Source organism: Bactrocera tryoni, chromosome 3, assembly GCF_016617805.1.
Source record: "Bactrocera tryoni isolate S06 chromosome 3, CSIRO_BtryS06_freeze2, whole genome shotgun sequence".
NCBI lineage: Eukaryota > Metazoa > Arthropoda > Insecta > Diptera > Tephritidae > Bactrocera > Bactrocera tryoni.
This window is the reverse complement of record NC_052501.1, coordinates 7,829,196-7,857,050: the sequence shown is the minus strand read 5'-3', so window position 1 is coordinate 7,857,050 and position 27,855 is coordinate 7,829,196. Positions and strand designations below refer to the sequence as shown.

At 38.5% G+C, this 27,855-nt stretch overlaps 1 protein-coding gene across 1 annotated transcript; it reads left to right on the top strand.

Moving 5' to 3' along the window:
- The first annotated feature begins 217 nt into the window (after positions 1-217).
- LOC120770960 (condensin complex subunit 3) lies at positions 218-7,277 on the top strand. Its single transcript, XM_040098689.1, has 14 exons — positions 218-553; positions 625-801; positions 858-1,474; positions 1,570-1,770; positions 1,834-2,071; positions 2,128-2,421; positions 2,487-2,618; positions 2,682-2,878; positions 2,948-3,240; positions 3,303-3,682; positions 3,752-3,862; positions 3,936-4,907; positions 4,970-5,137; positions 5,738-7,277. The coding sequence occupies exons 1-14, from the start codon at positions 347-349 to the stop codon at positions 7,064-7,066; spliced, it is 5,316 nt and encodes a 1,771-aa protein (XP_039954623.1). The 5' UTR covers positions 218-346; the 3' UTR covers positions 7,067-7,277.
- Positions 7,278-27,855: the final 20,578 nt, after the last annotated feature.

Genomic DNA, 27,855 nt, shown 5'->3' with positions numbered 1-27,855 from the left:
TTAATAATATAAATTACAAATAATAATGTGTTTTACTTCAATTTAGTATATTTCTATAATTAATATAAATCTGTTTTGTATTTCAATACCGATTACTGCTAAACCGATTACTAATGACAGAGTGTAAAATGCAACCCTTCAGGATTAATATTTGTTACTGAAAATATGGCCATATTGGTAAAAGGGACGCTGCTTAGAAAAATTTTAACGGAACGTTTGACAAGTCAAGTTATACAAATCGAGTAGTAAGCGCTGGCATTTTTTCTTATTTGTTTAGTTTTGTGTCAAATAATAATAAAATAAATAATTGTGAACGCTAACATTTAACAAAAAGATCTCTTTAAAAATGGGTCGGAAAAGAAAAATACCCATTGCAGATGAAGAAAAAGAAAATACAGTTGCCGCAAGCCGTCAGCGGGGTGGTGGTGTTAGCGCTACAGCCAACAATTCAATGATGTTGCACGGCCCCATGTATACAATAATGTCCAATGTGCAATTAAATGAAACTAGCCACAAAAAATATGTTAAAGAATTGAAACAACTGTACGCCAAGGTGTGTAAATAACCAAATCGAGTCTTTATTTTATCTATGTTTATGTCTGTACTGTTGCTTTTTTTTGGCAGATGGATCATGATGCATTCATGTTTACATTCATCAAAATGATAAAAACTGCAATGGTCGCCGATGAGGGTAATGAGTACGCAGATACGACATTACTATTTTGTTCTAAATTTGTAAGTTCATATGACGGCGAGGACACACATCCCGTGTTAATTGATATGTGCAAGTGGCTACTTACGGTAAGTGCTAACTATATAACTATTGAATTAAATATACGGAATTTATGTTTTTGTAGACGATTTCGCGTAATCCACACATACGTTTTCGTATTTGTCAATTTGTTAATATGATACTCAAGGCGCTGGGACAAGAAGCAGCTCTAGATGATGCCATATGCGATCGCATATTGGAATATATGTTGCATCGTTTGCACGATACTTCGCCGAATGTGCGTGTGCAAGCAATATTAGCAATGCAACGTTTGCAAGTACCAGACAATCCAGACGATCCCGTGCTGCGTGCTTATCAGTTTCACCTTTGTTCCGATCCGTCGTCACGTGTGCGACAAGCTGTAATAACTTGTATGGGACGCAATTACCATACCATTCCTTATATATTGGATCGTTTGTGGGATATTGACGAAAAAGTTCGTCGCCATACATATTTACATATGAGTAGTTACCCAGTGCGTTCATATAAGGTGTCACAGCGTTTGACCTTTCTGCAGCAGGGTCTCAATGATCGCTCGGATGCCGTACGCAAAGTAGTCGTCACAATTATGTTACAGCAATGGATAGAATCTTATCAAAAAGATCTTATTGCATTCATATCGGCGCTAAAGTTAGATTCGAGTGAAAGCGAAATCGATCGATTTCGTAAAGTGACGAAGCAAACGCTTAAAGAGATATTCAAGTGAGTATTTCTATGATTATTTATTATTATTATTATTATTATTATTAATATTATTGTTTAATTAAAAAATATATTTTCCATCATATACTTTAAAGGCGTCAGAAAAAGGACGACTTGATTGCTTGTGTGCCATTAGATGAAGATGGCGAAATGCATCGTTTGGTGCCATACGAAAAGCTGTCAATGGAAATTGCATTGTACTGGCAATGCTTGACCGAGTTTTTGCAAGCGGAATTGGCCGAGGAGCACGATTTGATAGTGCCCGAATTGAGCACATTCTGTACATATGTGGAGAAGTACGTTGAAATTTGAGTTAGTGTATTAAATTATAGATTTATATTATTTTTTCATCCTCCCAGATTCTGCCACCAGCAGAAACCGGACATGGACAAATTTGAACTCATGGAATTTCAATACAAGCTACTTTCACTCACTGAAATGCTGTACACATTCGATTTGGGTGACGAGATCGGTCGTGGCAATCTGCAAAAACTACTGGCATATCTGTTGAAAACATTCCGTCTCGATGAGAAAGTGATAGAGATGATTGTGCGCTGCACGGAAAATCTAATAACGGATCAAAATGCGCGTATACAGGTGAGCAACACTTTAAATTTTTGTCCATTAAAAAAATTAAAATTCATTCTTTATAGTTTATTGTGGAAATCGTACAAGATATATGCGGTTTGAATAATAGGCAAAATGATCTATTGCATGATCGCACGTTAATTACCGAATTATTAGCGACCTCTTCGAACGCCGATCTAAATTTGAAATTATCGTCATTGAAAGTGAAAATTCTGGATTTGGAAGAACAAGAAATGGATTTTGTAAAGCAAAAAGATTATATGCGTGCGCAACAAACAACTGAAGAGAAGCTCGCTGCTACCGAAGAGTATACAAATTTATTGCAACCACTCCTCGAGAATCATCCCAATGCTGATGCGGTAGGTCCCCACCATGTTTTAGCGCCTGTGCGAATTAATAAATTACTCTTACGTATTATTTACAGTTAAAGCGCCCGTTACAGTTGCGTAAAACATTGAAACCCGAGTGCATATTAAAAAGCTTGCAAATCGCCTTCCACATGGTCGTTTCGCCCAAAGTGCGTTCGCTTAATCCGAGCATTTTGAAACTATATAATGTGAGTGCTTGAAAGTTTTTATTGTTGTGGCAGCTAAATTTTAAAATAATTTCACATTGACAGGATTTTATATGTCGCCATCTTGCTTCGAATCAAATAGCCATACGCGATTGGGCGCTGAAATGCGGTACTGCCTGCAGTATGCTGTACGAGGTGTTGGCTAAGGATGTATTCGAAGAGTTGTATTCACAATTTTTCAAAAATCACAATATTCGTATATGGGAGACCTCGATAACGTGCATTTTTGAGCTGCTGGACAGGTAGTTTTGTCGCTTGTAGCATTATAATTCTCTCAACTATATTAAATTCATTATTTATTGCGAACGCAGATACGGTTTGGATAATTTTGCTAAACAAGAGTCGCAAAACAAAACGAAGAAAAGCGGCCGCCAGCTTTACAACACCTTGGAATTTTTGGATAGCGAAGATGATTCCAATGTGCTAAACGCCGGTCAGGGTGTGGACGTCATCTACATGATGTCGCATTTCCTCGACACATGCGATGACACTTGCATCGTTAGCGCCATCATTGTTGGCTTCTGCCGCCTCATATTGCGCGGCTACATCAAGTCCAGCGATATCATTGAGAAATTGCTGCTGCGCTATTTTAATCCCAGCACAGGTACACTATGATATATACTTATATTATTAACATAATTTTTAACGTTTTCCCTAACTCCGCAGATGCAAATATTAACCAAATTTTGGGTGTTTTTCTGGAAAATCTTATACAGTGCAAACGGCACGGTCTGCTACAACCTTGTCTGCTGCCCATGTTGACTACCGTGCTGAGTGCGCCCTATGAGAATCCGCTGCACGAAATACGCCCCGAAACCATAACGCGCTTCATCATCGATTCCACACGACAGGAGAGTTCGCCTATAACCGACGGCTGGATACACAATAAAATCGCACAGACTATCCTACAGGAGATGCTAAATAATTTGACCAACAAAGATTTGTGCAAACTCTTGGCCAAAGAACTGATCACACTCGAGTTGAGTGTCACGCAGAATGAGCAGCTCAAGCGCGAATTGAAAGAGACTGCCGATAAATTGATAAAGGTAATGAGTGAAAATGAAAAAAAAAAACGCGAAAATATCTTTAATACAAAAAAAAAATATCTCTTTTAGGCTGATCTTGATCCGCGAACTGTCAAGCTTATCATAGATTTCAAAGATCTGGTTGATGGCACTTATAATCCAACACGCAAGTCTGCCGCAATTGACTCCGAGGGCGAAGAGGTAAACAAAAACTATTTTTTTCTTTTTCAAATCTGGTTATTTACAGTAAAACTAATGCTCTTCCCTCAACTAGGACAGCAACGATGAAACGGAGAATGACGCGATTAATGACAACGACACAGCAGGCCCGAATACTGCACGCGGCCAAACGGCGGTGAGTGAAAAGGTGGATGAGCCAACACGTCAACCGCCGCCACCTGACGGCACGGAAAGTGTCGCCAACTTAACGGCGGATGCTAATGCTGTTGCTGGGGCTCCCGAGATTGTGCCAGAAGCCGTTACTTCTAGCGAAGAAATGCCGACTACTGCGTCGGAAGCGCCCAAAGACGCACAGCAAGCAACCACCGATGGCAGCATAATAACGAAAGATATCTCTCCTTCGGCGCGTGTACCGACAACATATGGACGCGAGAATCGCGTGGGCCATCGTTATCTGCGCAAATCGCTGAACTCAACACGTGGGCAATCGGACAGCGAAGCGGGCGATGGACCGCCACGCTCACCGAAGATACGCATTGAGGCGCGCATAGATTCCGATAAGAAATCGGAGCAACAACCAGCACGTGAAGAGCACCAGGTGCGCAATACGCGGGTTAGACGAAACCTACGTTATGCCGAGAAGAATACCGAGGCACAGGTGGAGGAAGTCGTTGAAACCGCCAAGGATGCGACAAAAGGGCGTAATAAACGACGTGCAAACTTGCCAACACTTGTTGTGGACGACGACACCGATTCAAATTCAAAAACCAGCAGCAATGCGGGCGTTCAGAGCCAGGCCACCACGACGCGCAACGCCTCAAGCCCAGCTAAGCGGCAGACAAAGGAGAGCAGTAAACAGCAAGCCGTGGAACAGTCCGCGACGAAAGCGGATAAAGCAGAGAAAGCAAAAGATGCGAACCCAGAGCAATCTAAGGCGCAGCCAAAGGAGCAAGTGCGTACGCGCGGAAGAGAGCAGGAAAAGGAGCGAACGCCGTCGGCACTGCCAACAAGGCTGCTGTCGCGTGCCGCGACGAGAAGCGCCGCCAAAAGCAACGACGTTGAAGAGGTAACAAATCACACTTATAACGGTATTTATAAATTTTCATTTTTGTTTTTTCGCCAACGTAGCTCAATACATCCGATATAGTACCACCTTCACCGCCGACTGCGCTGTCACCGCGCACGATCGTACGTCGTCAACGACGCGCCGGTGGTGGCGACATATCCGTGACAAACCTAACGGACACACAACGTCGCGCAACACGAAGCCAATCGGCGCAATCGGCGCCGAATCAAGTGAGTACCAGACGACGAGGATTACAACTGTAGTTAGCTCAGCACAGTTACTAACCAAATGCCACACCAAACAACTACAAACCGCTTCCACCAGTGTCAACCAACGCCACCGCACATTTAATGCACGTCTATCTAGGCATTTAGCATGTAGTTTTATTTACTTTTTCCCCATTACATAACTGTACAAACATTGTCTAATATAAAAATATATATTTACGTATGTTGAATTCACCAAATTCACCAACTGAAATGATTTGTATGCGGAAATAGGTGTGCGTGTGGCGTGGCGTGGCGGTGTGAGTGGGACGCATGCCCCGGTTGCATTGGAGCGTGTTGGCGTAGTGTGGTGTGTTTCTCGAAATATAACTGTTATGCTTCGCATTTTCTTAGAAGCTTAGACATTCCTCATTATCCAATAATTATTAGAAATAAATTAATGGAATAATCCCAGCTAAAACATTTTTTCGAATTTTCACCTTGAACCTGATTTTTCAATCCCATAATCCCCACGCATGTGTTGAAATACAAAAAAAAATATTTTTTTTTTTTAATAAGAAAAAGAGCAACTAAAATTGTTAATAAAGCCATAAAAAATTGTAGGACTCCGAAACTACTGAAGATGAGGCTGGAGACCGAGCTGATATTGCAAGCACCAGCACCACTGTCATGAACTCCACCAAAGCCGCTACGCCAGCACGAGCCAGTTTAAAACGAACGTTCTGCTCCACACCGAAGCTCGCTGGCGCCACTTCTGCCGAAGATGTGTCTACACCGCGTTCCGAACCGCCGCTTTTAAAGCGTCTTCGTGCTGGAACGCCAGCTAAGGCACAGTTACGGATGCGCAAAGGCAATGCCTCGCTGCCGCCGAGCGAGCCTATCAAAGAAACTGCGGCCAGAGAAAGCAGCACCGAAGTGATCCGACAAACACGCAGAAAAGGGCGACAGCGTTCGATTTCGCTTACTTTAGCCGAGACGGAGAAAATGGCTAAAGCGACGAGGCGGTCCGCTGGCGCGAAACCGAGCGATTCAAGTGAATTGATGACTTTGCCTAAAAACATCGACTCCGTTACGCGCACCCGATCCGCTACACGTGCCGCTTCGTTAACACGCGCTGATACCGCCGCGCTGCGTACGCGAACGGCCACACGCTCCAGTCTTAATACTGCCGCAGACGCAAGTGGTAAGTCTATAATGCGTACGTCATCCGCAACGCGCGCGGAAGCTGTTGCTGAGCATAATTCCGACGAAAGTGCGCCGCGCGCTGAAGCGGTTACCGATGTTGCTGGCGTGACGCGCGCCGAAACAGACGCGGCGGATGCTTCAAAAAAACACGGCGATTCCTCAAGTGCCGACGATGAAAGCGACAGCGCGCCAAAGGAAAAACGGCGCAAAAGCGACAATAACAAAAGTGGCAGCAGCGGCATGTTGATGCTTCGTAGCTTATCGATGAGTGCCGGTCAATTGGGAGATGCCGGCGACACTAGTGAGAATGAAGCCGCTAGTGAAGTTACGCAACGCAGGCGTTCATTGCGCGACAAAAGCGGCGCTGATGCAGGTAAGGATGCGCCAACAACGGCTGCAAGCAAAGCACAGCTACAACGCAGTAAAATACCAGTACGCGCTTCAAGAAGCAACGTTATGAAGACGCGTCACGCCGCTCAGCAAGTCGCCTCGTCACTGGTACTGGCGCCGAAAGCGGTCGAGTCCAACTCGAGCAGCGGTAGTGGCAGTTCCAGCACAGAGGAAGCTATGAAAACTTTGGGCGCCGTTCTGTTGCGCAAGCGTGCGCTCACCACCAAAGCGACACGCATCAACCTGGCGCAGCGCACCAAGGGCAACCCAGTGCCGATGGAGTTGGCGCGTCCGACGCGTTTACGCGCGCCCACCAGCAGTTTGCCGGCGCCGAATTTGAGGTCGAAGAAGCGTTAAGCGTTATTAAACTACACACAGCCACTTACACATACACACTCATTGGCTAGCTAGCATAATTTTAAATTTTTTTACACTTTCCTTATACATACATACATACATATATTTAGTCTTGATTTATTTTTATAAAATTATAAAAGCATGCGCTTGAGTAATATTTAAATTCTACATTTAACCGACATTATCGTTTATTATGTAATATAACGCTTTAGCCAATAAAATTTTAATAATTATTAAGTAAATGCATTTTTAAAATATTAAAAAAACAGTTTCTGAGCTATTTTTGATTACCTTATTATGAAGACAATCGCAGCAGATCATCTCATCTCATTTGCACAGGCGTTTAATTTTCATCGCCGCAAGCTCGGTGGGATGTCTAAATGTATGGACTCCTAAATGTTTAAGTTTTGACCTCCCAAACGAAGGAAGTGTTGAGTTGTTTCCACTTCATCTTCTTCCATATAGCTTCTGCAGATGACGTCTGGTAGGATTCTCAGCTTAACCCTAAGACGCCAATAGGACAATAGCTGATGAAAGCCCAAAAGCTTGGAGGAGGCTAGCCTTACTGAGGACAAAGAGATCACTAAATCTCTTGTGATCGATCTTGGGCCAAGAGGCTTTGCGACACCGCATGTACCAATCGCGGCCCAGCGCTGATCAAGCTTTCGCGAGGGTGCCCTTTCTTGCTAGCTCAAGCTTTACAGCTTCCTGCTATTCTGTGGCCTGGCACCCATACCAGCCTTATCAGCAAGGTTAGGCACTCCGGAGCAGTAAATCTACCGCTACCGGCCTGGCAGACTGCATAGTCAGGAAGTCTGAAACTGGAGTTGATAGAGAGTCAGGGTTTTGTTTAGCGACTCCATGATTCAAGTGATATGGTATGAAGTCAAAGTGAGAAGTTTTCCGAGTGTTCAGACTCGTGCTTTTTTAGGAACCCAGACTATCTGGGTCTGATGGCAACTTTCGCAGCCATACACCATTTGGCGATGTCCACGGGCAATATGTGCAGCATAATCATGACAGAAATGCTGCTTGAACACTAAACTAAAGAAGTCTTTTTTGCATCGGATTGTGACTGGCAATGGAAAAGGATCCATTACGACAACCCTAAATGCAAAAGGTCAAATTTGAAACCTGGCCAATTAGCCCAATGATGGCAAAGTCGAATATCCATGACGTGCTGTATTATGAGCTTTTAAGACTGGGTCAAACAATTAATCGGGAACGCTACCGACACCAACTCACCAAACTAAAGCGAGAGATAGCCGAAAACGTGCAAGATTCACGACTAGACTAGCGTCAATAATATTCCATTATGACGACACTCGGCCTCACGTTGGACCGGTTGGAAACTATTTGAGAAACAGCGTCTGCGGACTTTTGTCTTGACAGTCAAGCACCTAAGAATGGTGTAAGCGTCAGTAAATATATTTTGACGAAAGCTTTGAGCTGGTGATGAATTTTACTGCTAGAGAACAGGGTAAACGGAACTAATTTTTTTAACTACCGACATCCGGTAGTTATGCGGATTCAGGTTTTTCAAGTTTTACCGCAGTTACATATCTCTATTTCAAGAATGATTTATGTACTGATCATACACTGTCGCAGTGTTCTAGAAATAGTAAATAAAAATCACGAATTTCTACAAGGTTGCTAAAACGGAAATCTGGAAAAATCTTCGCAGAGTTTACGTTCCACTTATCTAATCGTCTTTCAACCGAAAACAAATGTATGAAAACTAATGTATGAATGTCACCATATAAGTTTCCGATGACTCAGTCTTGTTAACTTGCTCGCAAGCACTTGATAATTCGCCAAGAACATTCAACTTCGCTGATTAATTGTCGAATCGTTGTAGATGCTGACGAAATTTTCGATAGAGACTATACCAAACATAAACATACTCGTATAGTAGGTATGTTTGCCACATTACCGTACGACTTCTATAAAAAGCCCACACATATCCGTTGCGTTGTATAGTTTGTGAGTGAGCTTGTTATACGGTGCAAACATGAAGTTCGCAACTTGCTTTTACTTTCTTGTTTTGGCCTTTGTCGCCGATGCAGTAACGATCGACCTCAGCGAATACGATAATAGTGAGTCACTGGAACCAATGCGGCCACAGGAACCACTAGGGCCACTTGAACCACAGAGGCCATTGGAACCACTGGGGCCACCTGGACCACCTGTGGGTTTAAAGATTGCAAAAGAGCCGGCTTTGCATCCCCCATTTGAGGACGAAGAATCAGATCAATTTGATTTTGACGCGCCATTGGGTCACATTGAATACAATAAGCCCGAATATATACCGGGTTACATTCCGAAACCAAAACAGCCAGTCAGAAGAGTTTAATATGGTTATTATTTGATTAAATTAACAAATGTGAAGCAGTGAAGAATGTGAAAAATTATGAAATAAAAACTTGTAATTAAATCTGTTTTTTTTTTCAATGAAAGCTAAAGAAATATTGCATGGTCTGCAGATTATTTTATAAATCTAATATGTATTTAGTCTATAAAAAGTATTTGCGTAGGTCCCACACATTTCAGGAAGGCGCTTCGCTGCAACTCAAAGCCAATCTTGCGTGCGATCCCAATTTCCGACTATTATTAGCGAGTTTTTCTTTGAAGTTTTTGTTGTCTCCTTCAAAACAATCTTCCTTCTTTTGCCAATTCGGCTTTTGATCCTCAGAACGCTTGCCATTATTAATATTGGTCGTTTCTCTACTGAGTTCTTGAATTAGGAGGATTGATCCTTGCTCTCGACATCATAATACTCAAGGATTGCTGCTTTTATAATCATTGCACAAATCAGGACTATCCTTCACGTCATTCAACAGTTCCTCTGATCGATATAGGTATAGGTCGTGCTCAGTAGATCGTTTAATGTTACTTCAACCAATCACCACAACTTTTTTGCCTTCTTCAATGTATTATAGGAATAAAATTAGTCAGTAGGAGATTCTTCATTGGCCCTATCGGTATAAAATTGGGTTTTCATATATATTTTGTAAGTTGTAAAATAAATGAAAGAAACTTGATAAGGGCTTCAATGTCAGTATAAATCTATTTCTTCATACACCAGTCTTTCACTTACAATCACCAATATTCGCAGACCTCTTGAAGGTATGCCTTCAATGTCAACTTCAAGTTAAAAAAAAAAAAAAAAAAATGATTATTTCGATCGTTTTGCTCAAATGTTTAATGAGAGACTACGAAATCTGATGAGTTCATATGAACTCGTGGGAATTAATTAAACTTCGTACTGCGGAAGCTGCTGACAATACTGTATACACAAATTGAAGCAGATAAGATACACGTGGTAAGCAGAAATATTAAAACTGACTTGTAAAAGCATGTACCATAGCTATAGGAACAAATATTATCTACTGAGTTCGATAACAAAAGCTGCCATCGTCTTTTATTTATCAACTTTTAGCCATAATCTACGTTTAATAGTATTCCTCATATGTACAGTGTGCTAAAGTGAGCATTTTCGGATAATTTTTAAGGTGGAAGAAAACGGGCGTGACAGAAAATCTGTATACTTCTGTTATAAATCGTGTTGAACTTATGTTAAGAGAAGACTTCAATTGTTAAACAAGTCGCATAAGGTTTCTGTTTGGAAGAATTGAGATCACTTTGGAAACAGCGAGAATTTTCTGTTCTAAGAACAAATCTGTATATTTACATTGATCCATGAGTTATGACGATGGACAATGCATTTATCTAACTTTTCCGGAGACGACGGAACAAACAAAGATGAGAACTGAAAGAAGAAAATCTATTTTAAAGAAACAGTAGAGCATTCGGCTTAGCTGTCTCCGGATCGAAAAGTTCGTAACCATATCGATCATGTTGTGATAGATGGACGACACGTCTCCAGTGTCCTGGAAGTGCGTGCGTTCCGAGAACTTAACATCGAGTCGGACCACTATCTCTGTATAGGATGTGGAGTGTTGTTTCGCAGTGGAGAGAAAACAGACTGTCTACCATGCAACGTTACAATCGACCACAACACGGATGGGATGGGATAGATACCGAGAGTTGAAGAGGGAAACGAGATGCATTTGCGAAGTAGTGAAAGTGCAGATGAATTACTGGCGGAGCTATTTTAAAATGACGACGAAGAATTGACAAGGAACATGCATCAGCTTCTTTGTAGAATATGTTCGGACGAAAGCATGCCCGACGATTGGAACCTAAGTGTGCACCGCCCGTGGGATAAGCTTCCTTAATATCGCATGTATGATATTATTGAACATAGTGTATGAAAGACTGAAGTCCACTGACGCCGATGAAAGTCATAACTTCGAAGTCGTAGATAATTTCGTCTTGGAACTAGTATTAACACTAACAACAATCTCCGTTCTCTCCCGATGAACTACAATTCCCTTATCATTCCCGTCTTTCTATAGGGTGCGGAGGCATGGACAATGACATCATCTGTTGAGTTGGCCTTGGAAGTGTCGGAGATAAAAATTTTGCGGAAGATTTATGGTCTTTTGCGCATTGGCAAAAGCGATTACCGCAGTCAATGGAACGATGAGCTGTACGGGATATTGTCCGGATGGAAGAGAACACTCCAGCATGGAAGAAGAAGAAGAGTATTCGGTCTAATTGTAAATATATAAGTCTATATATCAATATTCTACGCCAATAAAGAAGAAGATATATCAATATTTGGATATGATTGAGGAAGATTTTTATACCTTAAACAGAATTGAAATTCTGAACATCTATTTTTCTCACCAAGAAAATGCTCATCTTTTATAACCATCAATATCGAACCACTATTGCATATATCTGCGAAGCTAACTGGTCGGTGGAATCAAGTCCTTGTATGAAAGTACTTTATATTTGACAAGATATCTTCATGAAATTTGGTATATATTATTGTCCAAGTCAACTTTGCGATCTCTGAAGAAATTGTTTGAATCGAATTACTTTTACAGTTCTCGAAACTGTTCTTCGCTCCTGATATACAAGTATGTATTTCATCTTAATGGTTAGGGACAATAGTGAAAATGAGTAAACAAGTCATTATTTAAATCTTATTTAATTTCCATCTTGAATGCACTAATTCTTTGCAGGTGTAAACTCCTCAAGCCCACACACACGCTGACTCTGTTATTGAATGGAACATTCACTAGCAGACATAATCAGTTTGCCATTTACAAGCTATTTGTTGGTTCGCTTAATTAGAAATTAATTAGTAGACACGAATAAAGCCGAATTAGGCAAATACAAACTGGCACAACAGCAAACAATAGCTCGGTTCCTTATAATAATTCGCAGAACAATGCAATACATAGCCACACACACATATGAAAGTGTGTCTGTAACGCGGAGGCTGTGATTATATTTCGAAAATTGAGTATATTAAATTACTTAAATGGACCGTAAACCAACGCAACCGAGCAAACGTGTTGCTGCAAAGTAATTAAATTTACTCAGAAGTGCAGTCGAATACATTCAAAGTAAAATAAGCAAGGAAGCACCTAGTGAGGGCGGCAACAATTATTAGTTTATGATAACGGTTCAGTGGTTGTACTTATTCTAAAAATAGCAAGAATTTATCGCTGGAACAGCTTAGAGAGATTTCAATAAAATTACTGCATGGTGGCTCAAATTTTTGAAATTTTTTCTATTTCTATAAATGAAATTTAAAATTGTCAATTGTGTTGAATTGGATAAAATATGTGTATCTTTTCGCCAATTATTCAAGTTATGCATACGAGCGGAAATACTTTATCGAAAAGCTTGTATTCTCAAAGAAATATTCATTTACTCACTTCTGCAGTTCGCCATTGTCTGCCATGCAATTCGGCAACTTTTATTGCCTCAAAGCAACTGCAAGTCCTCTTCAACTTCCACTTTGTTTTTATCGTTTGTTTTGAACGCAGTGTGTATGTGTGTGTGCATAAATGTGCCTGCAAGTCGCATGACGCACGTCACCCCGTTACAACTACAACACCCAGTGCGTATACGTAACTTTTTCGAGAACTTTTGTTGCTGTCCATATATACGAACATACATAGGTACATATGTAAGCATAAGTGTCCGAAAACATTGCATATATCCCCGAATGAGGAGTTGTGCATGCAAGTGTAGCAATAGATGCATTCAAATGAGCAATGCTACTACATGTAAAAGCAACAATTTTTGACGTGAAGCAAACTCAAGTTAAAGCTCTCAACCGACTTTTCCAAAATATTAGATTGTCCAAAAAGTCTTGCGGTATTTTCGCTAGTTGGCGCTGAAAGCACGTAGTTCTAGTTTTATTTTTCGCATCGGGTCATGCTATAGCTTTTTGGAAAGCTCATTTCACGCGCTAACACGAGTTTGATTGATTGTCGTTTCTTTTAAGTCGTTCGTGAGTTATAGCGTCACAAACATGGAGGAAAAGAAAGAGAAAATACGGCATATTTTACAGTACTACTACGATAAAGGCAAAAATGCATCTCAAGCCGCCAATAAAATATGTGCAGTTTATGGACCCGATACAGTTTCCATTTCCACCGCACAACGATGGTTTCAACGTTTTCGTTCTGGTGTAGAGGGGGTCGAAGATGTGCCACGCTCCGGAAGGCCTGTCGTCGAAAATTGCGATAAAATCGCTGAATTGGTCGAAAGAGACCGGCATAGTAGCATCCGTAGCATCGGTCAAGAGCTGGGCCTGAGTCATGAAAAATTCATTTCAATTTCAATAGAAAAAAAAAATTCAATAAAAATACCGCAAGACTTTTTTGACAACCCATTATCTTACCTAGATAATTTTGTTTTTGGATAAACATATAAATATACATATTCTTACAGTATCAGAATCTTTATAATATAATTTAGTATACTAGTTCTCCAGCATAGGAAAATTCACTAAGCTACCTGGCTGTCTCCGAATCGAAAAGCCACCAACCAGATCGATCATGTTGTGATAAACGGAAGACACGCCTTCAGTGGTTTAGACGTGCGTACGCTCCGATGTCCTAACATTGACTTGAACAACTAACTTGTTGCAGAAAAGATACGCACCCAATCCCTCTGAAATAGCAATTACTATTTAATAATTCCCCCTTTGAATAGCAATTACACGTCTGAAGTGTAACATCGGCCCCGTCGATGGATTGCCGGCCGAGTTATTCAAACACGGCGGCAAAGAAGCGTATTAGTGAAAGATTAAAGTCCACCGTCAACAAACTAAGGCTTTAAACTTGGACTTGGATCAACAACAGACTAGATCTTCACCATTCGCCAATTTTTGGAAAAGACCCGTGAAAAGAGTATCGACACAACCCACTTCTTCGTCGATTTCAAAGCTGCTTTTGGCAGCACTAATGGAGGTGCCTTTATGCCGTTATGTCTGCATTTGATATCCACGGAAAACTAATACGAGTACGGCTGTGTAAACTGACGTTAAGCAATACCGAAAGCTCCATCACGATCGGGACCGACGCCTCCAAGCCGCTCGATATCAAATCACTTTTCAAACAAGGCAACTCCCTTTCGTGCGATTTCTTTAATTTACTTCTTGAGAAAATAATTCGAGCTGGAGATCTGGATACAATCTTCTAAAGAGTGTAAAATTGTCGATGACATCGATATCATTGGCCTCAACAATCGCGTCGTTAGTTCTGCTTTCTCTAGGCTGAACAAAGATGTGATGGGGGCAGGACGAAATATCATCTGACATCAAACAAACAGTCGTGACATTCTCAACTTGGCGCCCACGTCACTCTTGACAGTCATATCTCCGTAGTCGTCGATAATTTCATTTATCTTGGAACAACAATGTCAGCCTCGAAATTCAAAGCAGGATAACTCTTGCCAATATTTGCTACTTTGGACTGAGCAGCCAATTGAAAAGTAAAGATATCTCTCAATAAACAAAAACCAAACTCTATAAGTCACTCATTATTTCCGTCCTGCTATATGGTGCACAGGCATGGACGATGACAACATCTGATGAGTCGACGTTGCGAGTTTTTGAGAGAAAGGTTTAGCGGAAGATCTATGGTCCTTTGTGCATTGGCAACGGCGAATACCGCAGTCGATGGAACGATGAGCTGTACGAGTTATACGACGTGAGTTTAGCGAATTAAGAAACAGCGGCTGTTCTGGTCAGGTAATGTCGTCCGAATAGTCGAAAACACTACAGTTCTGAGAGTTTTCGACGGAGTACCCACCAGGGGAAGCAGAAGAAGATATCTCCTGCACTCCGCTGGAAAGATCGCGTGGAGGAGGACCTGGCTACACTTGGTATCTCCAATTGGCGCCAAAGAGCGAAAAGGAAGAACGACTGGTCCGCTGTTGAAAATGCCACTATAACCGCGTAAGCGGTGTCTACGTCAGAAGAAGAAGATATATTCATTTAGATTTCAATGAATATTTCTAAATTATAAAATTTAACGACACAAGTTTCAAACAATCAAATTAGCACGCTTCTGCTAACTTTGCTCAACACTTTGTTAGCGGAAGTGACGCGGACAGCGGCTGTGGAAACACCATACTCATAGTTATGAACCACGAAAGGAGCCACAACTGGAAAACTATCACAATGAAGCAACTTCATTGTCATTATAACCTAACGCCACCAACACAGTTGACCTCACACACCCGCTGACAATAGCTCACTTTATTGATGACACAGCCACCACTGTGAGCCAGCAGGTGGGTGCGCGGTGCACGCAACACGCCATTGTTGTTCACTAATTGGATCCGCTGCGAAAATGACTTGAAAATGTTCTAAACTAGTTAGTGAAATTATTTAACAACTTAAGTTCTCATAATGACGCGCTGCAATGCTGCCTCTTGGCGCAGTGGTGACCACAGTTTCAGCGCGCGGGCCCCCACTGCACCACTGCGCATTGTGCTGAGCGAGGTTGGCGACCAAACTGAAGTGCTCACCTGCATATACATATGTACAGGTATCTATAAGTAATATTTACTTGGCACTCAACTTTGTATATAAATTATTGCGCTGCTGAGAGATGGTGAGCGATACTCGTTAGCTGACAATTAGGCACACCGGAAAATTGCAATGAAATTGACAATTGAAAATCTTCAAAAATTTCTCCAATTATCCACGGCGTTGAACTGGCAAAGTGCTGATAATTGGAAAAGTTCGCCTGTTGGCTGGCAGTGTCCACATTGGCCAATATTTATATGTGCTGATGTCAAGCGACAGTTTCATTAGTTAGCAAATACCCAAATGTTGGGTGTAAGTGTTGGTGGTAAAGTTTTGGTGGGTTTTTGAAAAAGTCAAAAGAATTATATACATATCAACCACTCTTGTCTGACTGTCAGTGTATGCGAGTATGAAATTCTTACAAACGATGGTCCTGAGTGAATTGTAAAATTTTCTTTTCGCAACTGGTTTGCCATAATGTCTTTCCGCTGATTGTGAAAAGTGCTAATAATGGATTTGTAATAACTGTAATGGGTTACATAAACTGTCGATTGCAATAGAAATATATCTATGAACAGCAAACACGGCTCACTGTTGCAGTTTTAATATTTATGATATACTTTATCACTTTGTAAATATATTTCAAAGAGGTGGTAATCCTTTTAAAAAATATGTTGTATTTCCAAAATTTGCTTAGTTTAATCCCTGTTTTGTGTTTTCTTGTATTTTGTATTTTATAATTTTTATAGCATTAAAATATAAAAATGGTGGCAACCGTACACACAAATATTTTCAAGTGTAAGTTAGCTTGAACACCTTTAGTTTGATGTTTAATTGCTTTATAGGGTTTAGTAAACTAGTTTTTGAATCAGGTGGCAACCCTTCTAAAAAAATATGCCCAAGAGTTCTATTTCCAAAACTATTTTAATTTGATATATATTTTTTCTTTTGTATTTTTAACTCTATAACTTTTATTTTTAATCTAATAAAATATAAAACTAGTGGCAACCCTACTCACAAATATTTTCATCTGTAAGTTGGCCTGAACCTCTTTAATTTGATAGTTTAATTGTTTTATAAGGTTTATTCAACTAGTTTTTTAAACAGGTGGCAACGCTTTCCAAATTTTTGAAATCTGGTTTTTAAATATTTTGCTCTGATATCCATTTTGTTTGCTGTCTTAACATTTTTAATTTGATTAAATTCGAAATTTCAAATAATTGGCAACCCTTTACGAAAACATTTTCAGCATAAATTTTTCATTAGGCCCTTTAGTTTGATACCCATATTATATCTAATATTTTTTATTTTACCAGTTTTATTGCACTAAAATATAAAACTGGTGGCAACTCTCCTCGCAAATATTTTCAACTTTAAGTCAGCTTAAAACTCATCGGTTAGAAAATGTAATTACTTTCTGTTTTTTACTGAATTAATTGCTTTTAAATTAAAATCTTTGAACAGGTGGCAACCTTACACAGTTTTTAAGCATGGCTTTTAGTCTGCTATCCATTTTGTAGTTTCTCTTGCATATAGAAATCTATTCAGTTCAAATTTTCAAATAATGAGCAACTCTTTTCGAAAGTATTCCAGCAGAAATTTTTCATTTGGACCTTTAGTTTCGTAACCATTTTCTAATAATTTTTTATTGTATATCTCAGCTATATAGAATCTATATAGTTCATAATATCAAAAGAACCACAAACTACTCCTGCACATTTCTCTGTAGATTCTATAACGGCGACTTGTTGTCTGCCTATCTTCACAGCTCCTTCAACACCATCCACTTGTGGAATCCCGCAAATTAATTAAGAAGCTGTCAATCGTTCTTTACTCGCCTCCCTTCGTCGAACAGTGATTTATGTACGGTTCATAAGAGCAAGAGCACATCCTCGCTCACAAGTTTGATTGAATACGTGGCAAGTGTGTGTATGTTTGCGTGCTATTATTGTAAACCAAAGCAGATGGCAGAGAGCGCTGATGGAGTTGGCTTTTGCACGCAACTGGGACAACAAAAGTGGCTGTGAAGTCGCATCCATTAGCAATTCCCCATCGTGAGAAAATGAAATCTGTGGGGGAGTTGCTAATGCACTTGCATGTATACATATATACTCGTAAATAGATGTGTGTGAATGCATTAGGATTGTTTAAATTTGTTTTGATTTTTGTTGTTAAAGCTTTTTCTGGTATATGGAAAGACTCGAAAAATTATTTTTTCACTCCAAAACATAATATTATTATTAATACTAAAATATTTTTAAATGAATTTCATTATTTCTGAAAGTTAATAACCTCTAAAATATTTATTTTCGATAAAAATTTTCCAAAATTTTTTTTCTAAAAACGCCAAACATTTTTCTAAAGTAGACTAAAACTAAATTTTACTTTATAATTAAATAATATCATTTATTAACACCGTTCTCACCCCACCAAAAAATCTGCATTGATTGTATTTGAGTCATTTGTAGGCTTTATTAAGTTCTGGCGTGTACTTGCGGCAGATTGCAAAGGGAAGAGTTCGGGAACGAGATTAATAATGAATTAAAGTGTTAATACTAGAGTCTATTGTAAGATAAACGCGTTTTTATGTCAGAATAAAATAATTTTTGTGAAACTAATTCCATTTCAATGGTGTATATAGTTTGAATAATAAAATGTTAAATTCACTATAACAACGTTCGAACTGTTTATATTTATTACTTTCTGAAATTATCAGTAATGTGTAAATATTTTTTAAAAAGTTTGAAATATAATTAATGAATGAGACTCCTTTACACCAGAGACTTATGAGAATTACATATGCGATACAGAAGTAATTGAGCATGTTACTCATACGCCACCGCTAACATTAAATTATTGTGCAATGCCATATTTGCAGTTGCACGTATGTTCGCTCTGATAAACCAGCTCTACATGTTTTTCGTCAAACATTTTCACTTGACTTTCGCTGAAGTTCACTTTGGACTAGACTTTGTTGCGTTGTGGGAAATAAAATAAAAATAAAACTTAGTCTACATTCAGGCGTTTATAAAATGTATTAATGATACACACTAGTGATTTTCAATGAAAATGCTTCTTCGATTGCCTCCCATCTGATACCAACGATTACACTAAGTTAAAAACATCTTAAAAAACGCTCATACCTCTTATTTGCAGGATCAACTTCATGTGTACATTCGATATAAAAGAACTAGCTTTGCCCCGCTGCTTTTAGGGGAAATAAATTGTGTGTTAACAGTAATAATAATGATTATTTATATTTTTAAAAGCGAAATAGTTAAAATTTGAGCATCGACGTTTATCTTGTCTGCCACGGTTGCTCGCTCGACACTTGGCAACGTGCCGGAAATCATCAAGATTCGATTGCCCTGAATGTCTTTATGCCAGTGCCCCTGGTACGTCCAAGAAATCAAGATCTTTTGTAGCCTATGTGCTAATCTAGGATGTTGGCTAACTTCTTATAATTTTTTGTTTTAAATTTCTCCAGGGGTTTAGTCGTGAAAAAGTAACAAACATACACACCCAGGAAATCAACTTAAGCATTCTTTGCTTGAATTCTATTTTCTCAAAAGACTTTGACTCACAAATGACAACATATTGAGTTAAGTTACATAAATGTAAATAAAATATGATTAAAAATTGCAAAGTTCAAAAGTTTCAAATTGTTTTATCCAAATCAACAAAGGTACGAGATGTTCTGTTAGAAATATTGCATTTTTAGTGGGTTCGCTGTCAAACTTATTTAGAAAGATCTGAAATCATTACCACTTTTAATACCATTATGAAACTTGCATACAAATATTTCTTTCAAAATGCTTAAGGTGTTACAGAGGGCTTAGAGTCAAAAAGCGTTTCCTTTTGGCTAAATTGATTTAATGAAGTGAACTTTTGCAGTTGCGTAGTATAATTGAAAAAGGAAAAACGCTTTTTCTCCTCTACACAATTGCAGTCAGCAAACACATTTTGTAGCGCAAATTACGACTTTGTTGTAGCAACCAAAGGAACGTAATCTTTCTCAATGTTTTTCTTTGCTTTGCCTTATCCATACACACTTGCGTGCCATTGTATTTGTATGTACACAAAATTACGAATAGTAATCACTCAAAGGCCTTAAAGTTAAAAGTCAAACTGTACAACTCAAATCTACACATATCCGCCTAAACACACACAATTACAAACACGATGGCATAGGAAAAATTGCGATTTCTCCTTTTCCACTATGAGGCATTGTAATAGTTTTGAGTTACTGTGACTGCCAACAATTAAAATGCACGCAATTTCACTCGTCATATACATATGTATGTGGCAAATGGCTGAGAAAAAGCAAGCAACAAAGCAAAAGCGTAAAACAAAAGCGAGTTAAGGTAGAGAACAACAGTGATTTGTTGTTGCTATTACTTTTTCTTTTCACTGTGGCACACAATGCTTATTGTGGCACAGCTTGTTCCGCTTGTAAATTCGCATTTGAGTGTACCTGTGTGGGAGTGTTGGGTTGCAGCGCACTTTTTCTACAATTATGTGCATGTGTGGGTGTGTGCTAACGCACGAGGCGACTACTCGCCTGTGCACACATACATATTCATGTGTAACAAAAGCGAAATTCATATGAAGTAGCAATGCAGTTCCGGTTTGTTTTAAGCTTTTGCCTTCCGCGTGTGTGTGTGTGTGGGTGAGTGCGCATGTGAACACTCATTTGTATTGTGCTGGAGATCTTTTGAATGCCAAAGGAAAACAAGTGCAAAGCCAACGCAAATAAAAGAAAAAACAAAAAGCTCTCATGAAAACAATTACAATGCCGCATGCGACAATGGAAAGTAGCGGGGGGAAAAAGTGAAGGAAGCGGAGAAAATAATAAGGAAATTTCTGTGCTAACCCGGAATTGAGCTATTTTTCCTATTGTTGGCTTGTAAGCAGAGTTTACTGTTATGAGCGTGCTTTTTTGTTTTGCTTAGTTTCGGGGACCGTCTTTAAGGCGCATGAATGCGAAAGTTTCAAGGCGAATTTGGCATAGTTGAGACTCAGCGTGTTTTGATTAAAAATGTTATATTTATTGGCTATTAGGGTTAATTATGTAGAGCACCGGACTTAATTGGGTTTAATTGTGTTTGGCAGGCGTTAAACGTTCCATGTTTGCCTGATAAAATATTGGAAAATATTAGGAAATGCGTTGGTACAACACTTTGACAACTTTGCATATATTTTTTTGAAGCTTTTTGGGAATGTATCTAAACACAGTAAACTGGAAAATGAGGTTCGGTGAACAAACTCCAAGAAACTCGTAGGATTTGTGATGTAGTCAGGTTGGTTATTGATTCCATTTCTCTTTAATAGGGTCAGCCATTTTATCGTGGAATGATATACGCTCCAACAACGAGTCGGAACTATTAAAATGTACCATCGAAATTTGGAGTAGCCTCAACTTTAAGAGCGCTGCGTCCAGTTTATGATCATCACAATCAACCCGTCAGATCAGCAATTGAGCATCTAGTGAAAAAATTACAATTCACAGGCATAGTACAAAATGTGATGCAAATACTTGTGCCAGTGAGACAAAGAAGTGTCCGTATTGTCGAGAGTATTGCCGCCACTAGCGCGTCAATTAAGGAAGGCTCCAATTAGTCTCTCATACATCGTTTTCAAGCGTTGGGCATCTCCGTGATGTCTTTGTGGCAAATTTTGCGAAAAGATCTTGGCCGCAAGAACTGAAGCCGCTTGACCATCAGAATCGTCGGATGTTCGCGAATTGGACTGAGCAACAACTTGAAAATGATCCGAATTTTCATTGAAAAATCATCTTCGTTTGGTGAACGTGTTATCACAGGAATAAAGAGTTTCATTAATATCCCAAACCGTTTTAGTTTTATTTAAAAATTTAATTTATTTGTGGCGCTCTTACTAAATATTCTCTGAAAATTTGAAGTAAATACAACATATATACTTCGAGTTATTCGATAATTAGCAAAGGCTTCTCTGGCGCTCTGGAACGTTCGTGCAAAACTTCAATGAAGCTTCCTTAAAACTATACTTTTTGAACTAGTGACCACTACAGCTCGAAAACACCAGGTAGATTTCAATGAAATTTATACAGCGTTTTGATAGTAAAAATAAAAACAAATGCCTGACCGATAATTTTTTCGATTATTTAAAAACCTATTAATTGATTTTAATAACCCATAGCTACGTTGTCAAGCATTATTTTCCACTTACCGTTTTTGCAAAAAATTCATGCCTTTTGGCATGAGTCTAGCATTGACACCCTTCATACCAACACATTACCCAAATTGTGTTGAGTCGATTCATAAGAGATGATCCTTTGATCTCTTTCTGGTACTAACAGGACCATTTCCAGCACTCTCTCTTTAACTTTCACGATTTTATTGTCATTAACAAAGATATATGAACGAATCGCATGTGGTGATAATTGTTTCTCGCGAGCAAGTGTTTTTGAGTGGTAAAAATTATTCAAAGAGGGTTGAGGTGACGACGTTGACGACAAACCACGTCCAGGACGGCCATCAACATCAATTGATGATCAACACGTCGATAAAACAAAGGGATTGCTGCTAGAGAGTATACGATTAACAGTTAGAGATCTGCCTTGGATCTATGCTTACGACCCAGAAATAGACAATCAGTCGGCCGAATATCGTTGGAAAGGTGAGCCGAAAAATCCAGAAATGTTGAAAGTTTTCTTCAATTGTCGAGGTGTGATGCGATCCGAATTCCTTCCGACTTGCCAATCTATCAACAAGGATTACTATTTGGGTGTTATGTGGCGCCTCAGAAATGAGGGCATCTAATAAAACCTATATTTATGTAAAACTTACTTTCAGGATTTCTTCTTTAAAGAAAGTCAGGATTTCCGCTCTTTTTACACTTACCTCTTGTAGAGCAATGTCTGTAAATGCTTTCTTGCAGGATGCTTGTTTTAAAGCAATTTTAATTGTCTACTTGAGTTATCTACGTTGGGTAACTATTTGGGCACAAAAAAGGTGTTTATACTTTTAGGAATTTAGAAATTATTATAATAAATTCTAGATTCTCTAGTCTCCACTAAATTCCATAAGAACCACTTATTTTGAGGTTTTAAAAAAGCAAGTGTTTTTTCGTAACAATCATATACATATGTATATACAATATTTCGATGCTGATACTTTTGTTCAATTATGTTGATGACAATGTCAGTTCTGAATCAGTGTAGTTATCGTCATTTGTATTTGGTTACAACACCGTAATGCAAGCAAATATTTACTCTACTTTAAAAATCTGATCGAACTTGAAAGGAATAAATAAATTTGTATGTGTGTATAAAAATAAATCTTTTACAGAAAAGATTTGCTGAGGTATTTATATCGATCTACGCACACACATATACATATTGAATGAATCAAATATGGCAACTCTGGACCGCATAACAAGACATTGCAATTGCTTTCGTTGAACAAAGAGCACAGGAATTACTCTATTATTGTAACTTATTTATAGCCAAACAAAAACCGCAAGCTAGAGAAAATAACTGTATTTATCTACATACATATTTAGCAACAACAACTGTTCACATCGAGTTATTTTAAATAACAGGGAAGAATATAAATTTTACGACAAACTGAAAAGACCTTTCTCTGAATTCAAATGGATTAGGCGACTCACGAAAGTTTTGTGTAGGTATACTGTACAATATAAATATGTTCATATGTTATTTATTTAACAAATACTTACACAAAACCGATGTTCCATGCTAGTTGAGATTTGTGTGAATTTGTTAAACATTTTGTTATATTGTTTTCATTTTCTGTTACATGAAGGTATTGGTATATACATACATATGTATGTTATACAATACACATGTATGTATATTGGTATATTTGTATTTTATATATTTTGAACATGTTAAAAAGCTTTTGTTTATTGTTATTTGCATCCCAATTTGTTTTATTTAAAAGCTTTACTCAATTTAATACGATAACTGCAGCAACAATATTTTTCAAATTAATTTTTTCATATCATTCAAGTTGTCTTAATAGAATTAATGTTATGACAAGAGATTACCATACAATATTTCTCTCTCTGTTGCTTAGTTAGTATTAATTTCGTATACGTAGGAATTATTCGTAACACCTAAAGCTCATCAATTAAAAAATTAAATGCGTTAAAATGTTAAAAATTATTGTAAAATATATATTCTGAATATTTGTCTAGCTGTCAGTCCATCCATTTGTTCGTGCAAGCGAAAGCCTGAGTAAAAGGTTGATGAATCTCGTTGCGGATTAAGGATATATGGCTAGAATAAGATCATTGCCCCGCTCGCAATATAGTATAATTGATGCCAGGTCACGCTGATAGGTCAGTATTTTACCGATTTTGACAAATTTGTAAATAATGCTATCATTTGGTTTGTTGTTACAAGAAACACGATATGATCAAATTTGATTCGGACTGGTCCATTGCAATGATATTTGAGCGTTTTTGACAAATTCTTAAATAATGCTATTATTTGGTGCAGTTTTACAAGAAATACCATATGATCAAATTTGACCCGGATTGAGCCATTTACTAAATTGCCCGATACAAACCGAGTCGATACAAATTTTTCTTCCTTAATAACAGTGCCAAAGCTAGATTTCCACCAAAATATCTGAATACTTTGCAAACGATTTCGAGTAGAGGATGAAAGGAGGAGACAGATTATTGACAATATACATAGTAGAGGGCCCGCTTGTATCGACTCAGTATCAGTATCGATTATTTTGAAAGCGATAATAAATATTAAATTACGTGAAAAAGTACTTTCTTCTCAGTCCGGGTAAAATTTGATCAAATGGTATATGATATTTCTGCCTAAAAAGTAATCTAAATCGCGCTTTCCCGTCCTTTTATCTTCGAATCCCGAATCTGATTACCCGTCTGGGAACTAAATAAAGCCGAGTGGGCAATTGGGAGTATATGATGTGAAAGTAATTAATTTACGGCCAACTCCGAACCTCCGTATTATATGAAATGAACTTGAACAAATTATTTCTCGCCTCTTTTCTTCGTTTATCTTTTATTATTTTTCGTGGACTTAAGTTCACTAGAAATGTGTTTAAGTATACTCATGATATATATTAGTCTACTGTTTTTTCGAATATGCTTCCATTACCATTAATTAAAATTGTTTTCCAGCTCCTGACCTTAAAGCAGACGGTACGGATCAAGTATGTTTGGTTGTGGCGCCTTATCCAGAAAACTTGGCTCAACAGAAATATTATGTTTCTCCGGCTCAGGTTCCGTGTTTATTGCTTTATGTACAAGTTCGGGATCTATGAGAACAACAGGTTCTTCATGCTCTTTTTGAGTCTCTGATTTCAATTCTACGGGTGCAGAATGATTCTCCGCCACAGGTGCTTTCTCAGCCAATATCTGCACCTCTTTTTTCAGGCTCACTTGAGGCTGCGCTTGTGACTGTGCAATGCCAAATATTGGTCCTTGTAATTTATAGCCACTGATCGAAAGCATATTGGCAGAGAAAGCCAAAGCTAATACGGTACAAATGATTGTAAACTTCATGTTCTTTCTGCTGATGTGTGAAGTCAGAGACTGCTTTGGCGCTGACATCAGCAAATCTTTTATACGCAAATAAATTACAGTTTAATGTTGTTGTTGTATATTGTGGTGTGTGTTGACTTATGCAGTGTCTCATTAGAAAGTGATAAAAAGACGACTTTGGTTCGTTTTATTAAATTGGCTTGTTTAGAGTGCAAATCGAGCTCATATTGATAAGATAAACAACAGTTCTTTGTTAAAAAGCATTAAGTGTGCGTTGCTTACCTGTTTTTAGGAAATATTTGGTGCAATTGTATTTGTTGACATTAGGGTAAGCCGGTAGCGAATATATCGATTATACAAATATATATTTTTTAATTTCCATCGATCATCTGATCCCACACTAGAAACCTTTAACTCTTAACTGTCATCCTTTTTAAAGCCTTAAAGTTGAGTTGAGAGGGTATTCTAGTTTAGAGACCTGAGTTTTGCGGTTTCATGCAATTTATGTTTTTTTATCTATCCACTTTTATACCACGAACAGGGGATATTAAGCAACGAAGTTCGTGTTACCTAGATGAAAATATCGAATACCCTCTAAAGTACATATTTATAACTAATCAGCGGAACGAGATTAGTAAATCTAACTAAATCCGTCTGTATGTCCTTCTATTCGTCTGTATAAACCCAAACTAGTCTCTCAGTGCTGATCTGAAAATTTGCACACGTTATTTTCGCCCAAGACGCTGCTTATTCGTCGAATTCACCGATATTGCACTACTGTAGTATAAAGGGTGATCCATTTCGAGCTTCCCTACTTTTTCTTTCAAGAAAAAACACAGAAGCTTCAAATCTAATGTTTATTATTATTGAAAAGAACATTCTTTGGCATTTATTTTTTGATGATTATCTTTTTTAAATGTTGGTTGCGGCTACCTCTCAGATGCTCCATCCGTTGAGACTAAATTCCGATGACTCGTTCGATCATTTTGAATTTTAACTGGCGAATGACACGCCTGATGTTTGGCACCAAGGACTGAATCGAAACGGGATTGTCGCATAGACCTTAGACTTTACATAACCCTACAGGAAAATGTTTAACGGTGTGTTATCACAAGATCTTGATGGCCAATCGACCGGCCCAAAATGTGAAATTATTTGCTCACCGAAGTGTACTCTTATAAAATCATTGATTGATGCGGTGGGTAGGAAGTGGCGCCGTCTTGTTGACAATAAATGAGGCCAAAGTCACGGGCTTCATTTTCAGCCACCATATAATCGGTTATCATGGCGCGATAATGGTCGCGAGAAATATGAACCGATGATTCCATCGGCCTACAAACCCCACCAAACCATTGCTTTTTCACGGTGAAATGGCAGTTCTTGAATCTCTTCAGGTCCCTCTTTGTTTCAAATGCGACAATTTTGCTTGTTTGTGTACCCATCGTGCCATTCCTGGCCTCATCGCTGAAAAAAATTTGGCTCGAAAACGTCGGATCTTCTTAGAACTATTTAAGAGCCCATAGAGCGTAGCCATGGGAAAGTCAAACGGTTTCAGTTCTTATATAAGCTGTATTTTGTGCGCTTTCAATTTAAGATCTCGAAGTAAAGTCGTTCAATACATCAGTCCGAGTTGCTGCAAACGGCGCTGAATCGAATCTCTACGGTCTTAATGTACACTCCCATCTACGGCTGCTATATTATATATATATATTACATATATATATATTTTAATGAATGCTGTATCTCAAGATCTGCAAAAAAAGGCGATTGAAAAAGTCCCGACAAATATTATGTCCGATTAAAACTTGAGATATCGGGACGACTGCATCGAAAAAATAGATCAAAGCTTTATGTTAAGATGAATCGCCCGACACTAAAACAGATATAACTTTGAAAAAAATTGAATTTGGAAAAATCCTTTTAGTGAGATATCAATGTCTAAACTAGCGAATATGAAAAATTAGAAATCGTGATTTTTGAACAATTTTTGACTAGAAGAGGTATCTTTGGGAAGATCCAGGGCTTGAATTATGTAGTGTCTGTGGGATCTAAGGTACTTTCATAGTACTTTAGATCAAAAATAACAAGTTTATGTCCTTCGAAGTTGTAAAAGAAAAAACAAACCTAGTCCTCAGGCAGCTGATAAAAAAACTCAGCCTTCTTTTGAACAATGAAAACCTAGTTACGCATTAAGTTTGATATTGGCATATTCAATTCCTTTAATTACATTATTTTCTACATACATAAGTGCAAAAGTAGCACTGATTTTCAGACAGCAACAGCTACGGGCAACCTTAAAGAGGCAAGTGAGCACATTTTCAATGCATGGAATGCAAGTGCCACACTTTTGTACATAGCG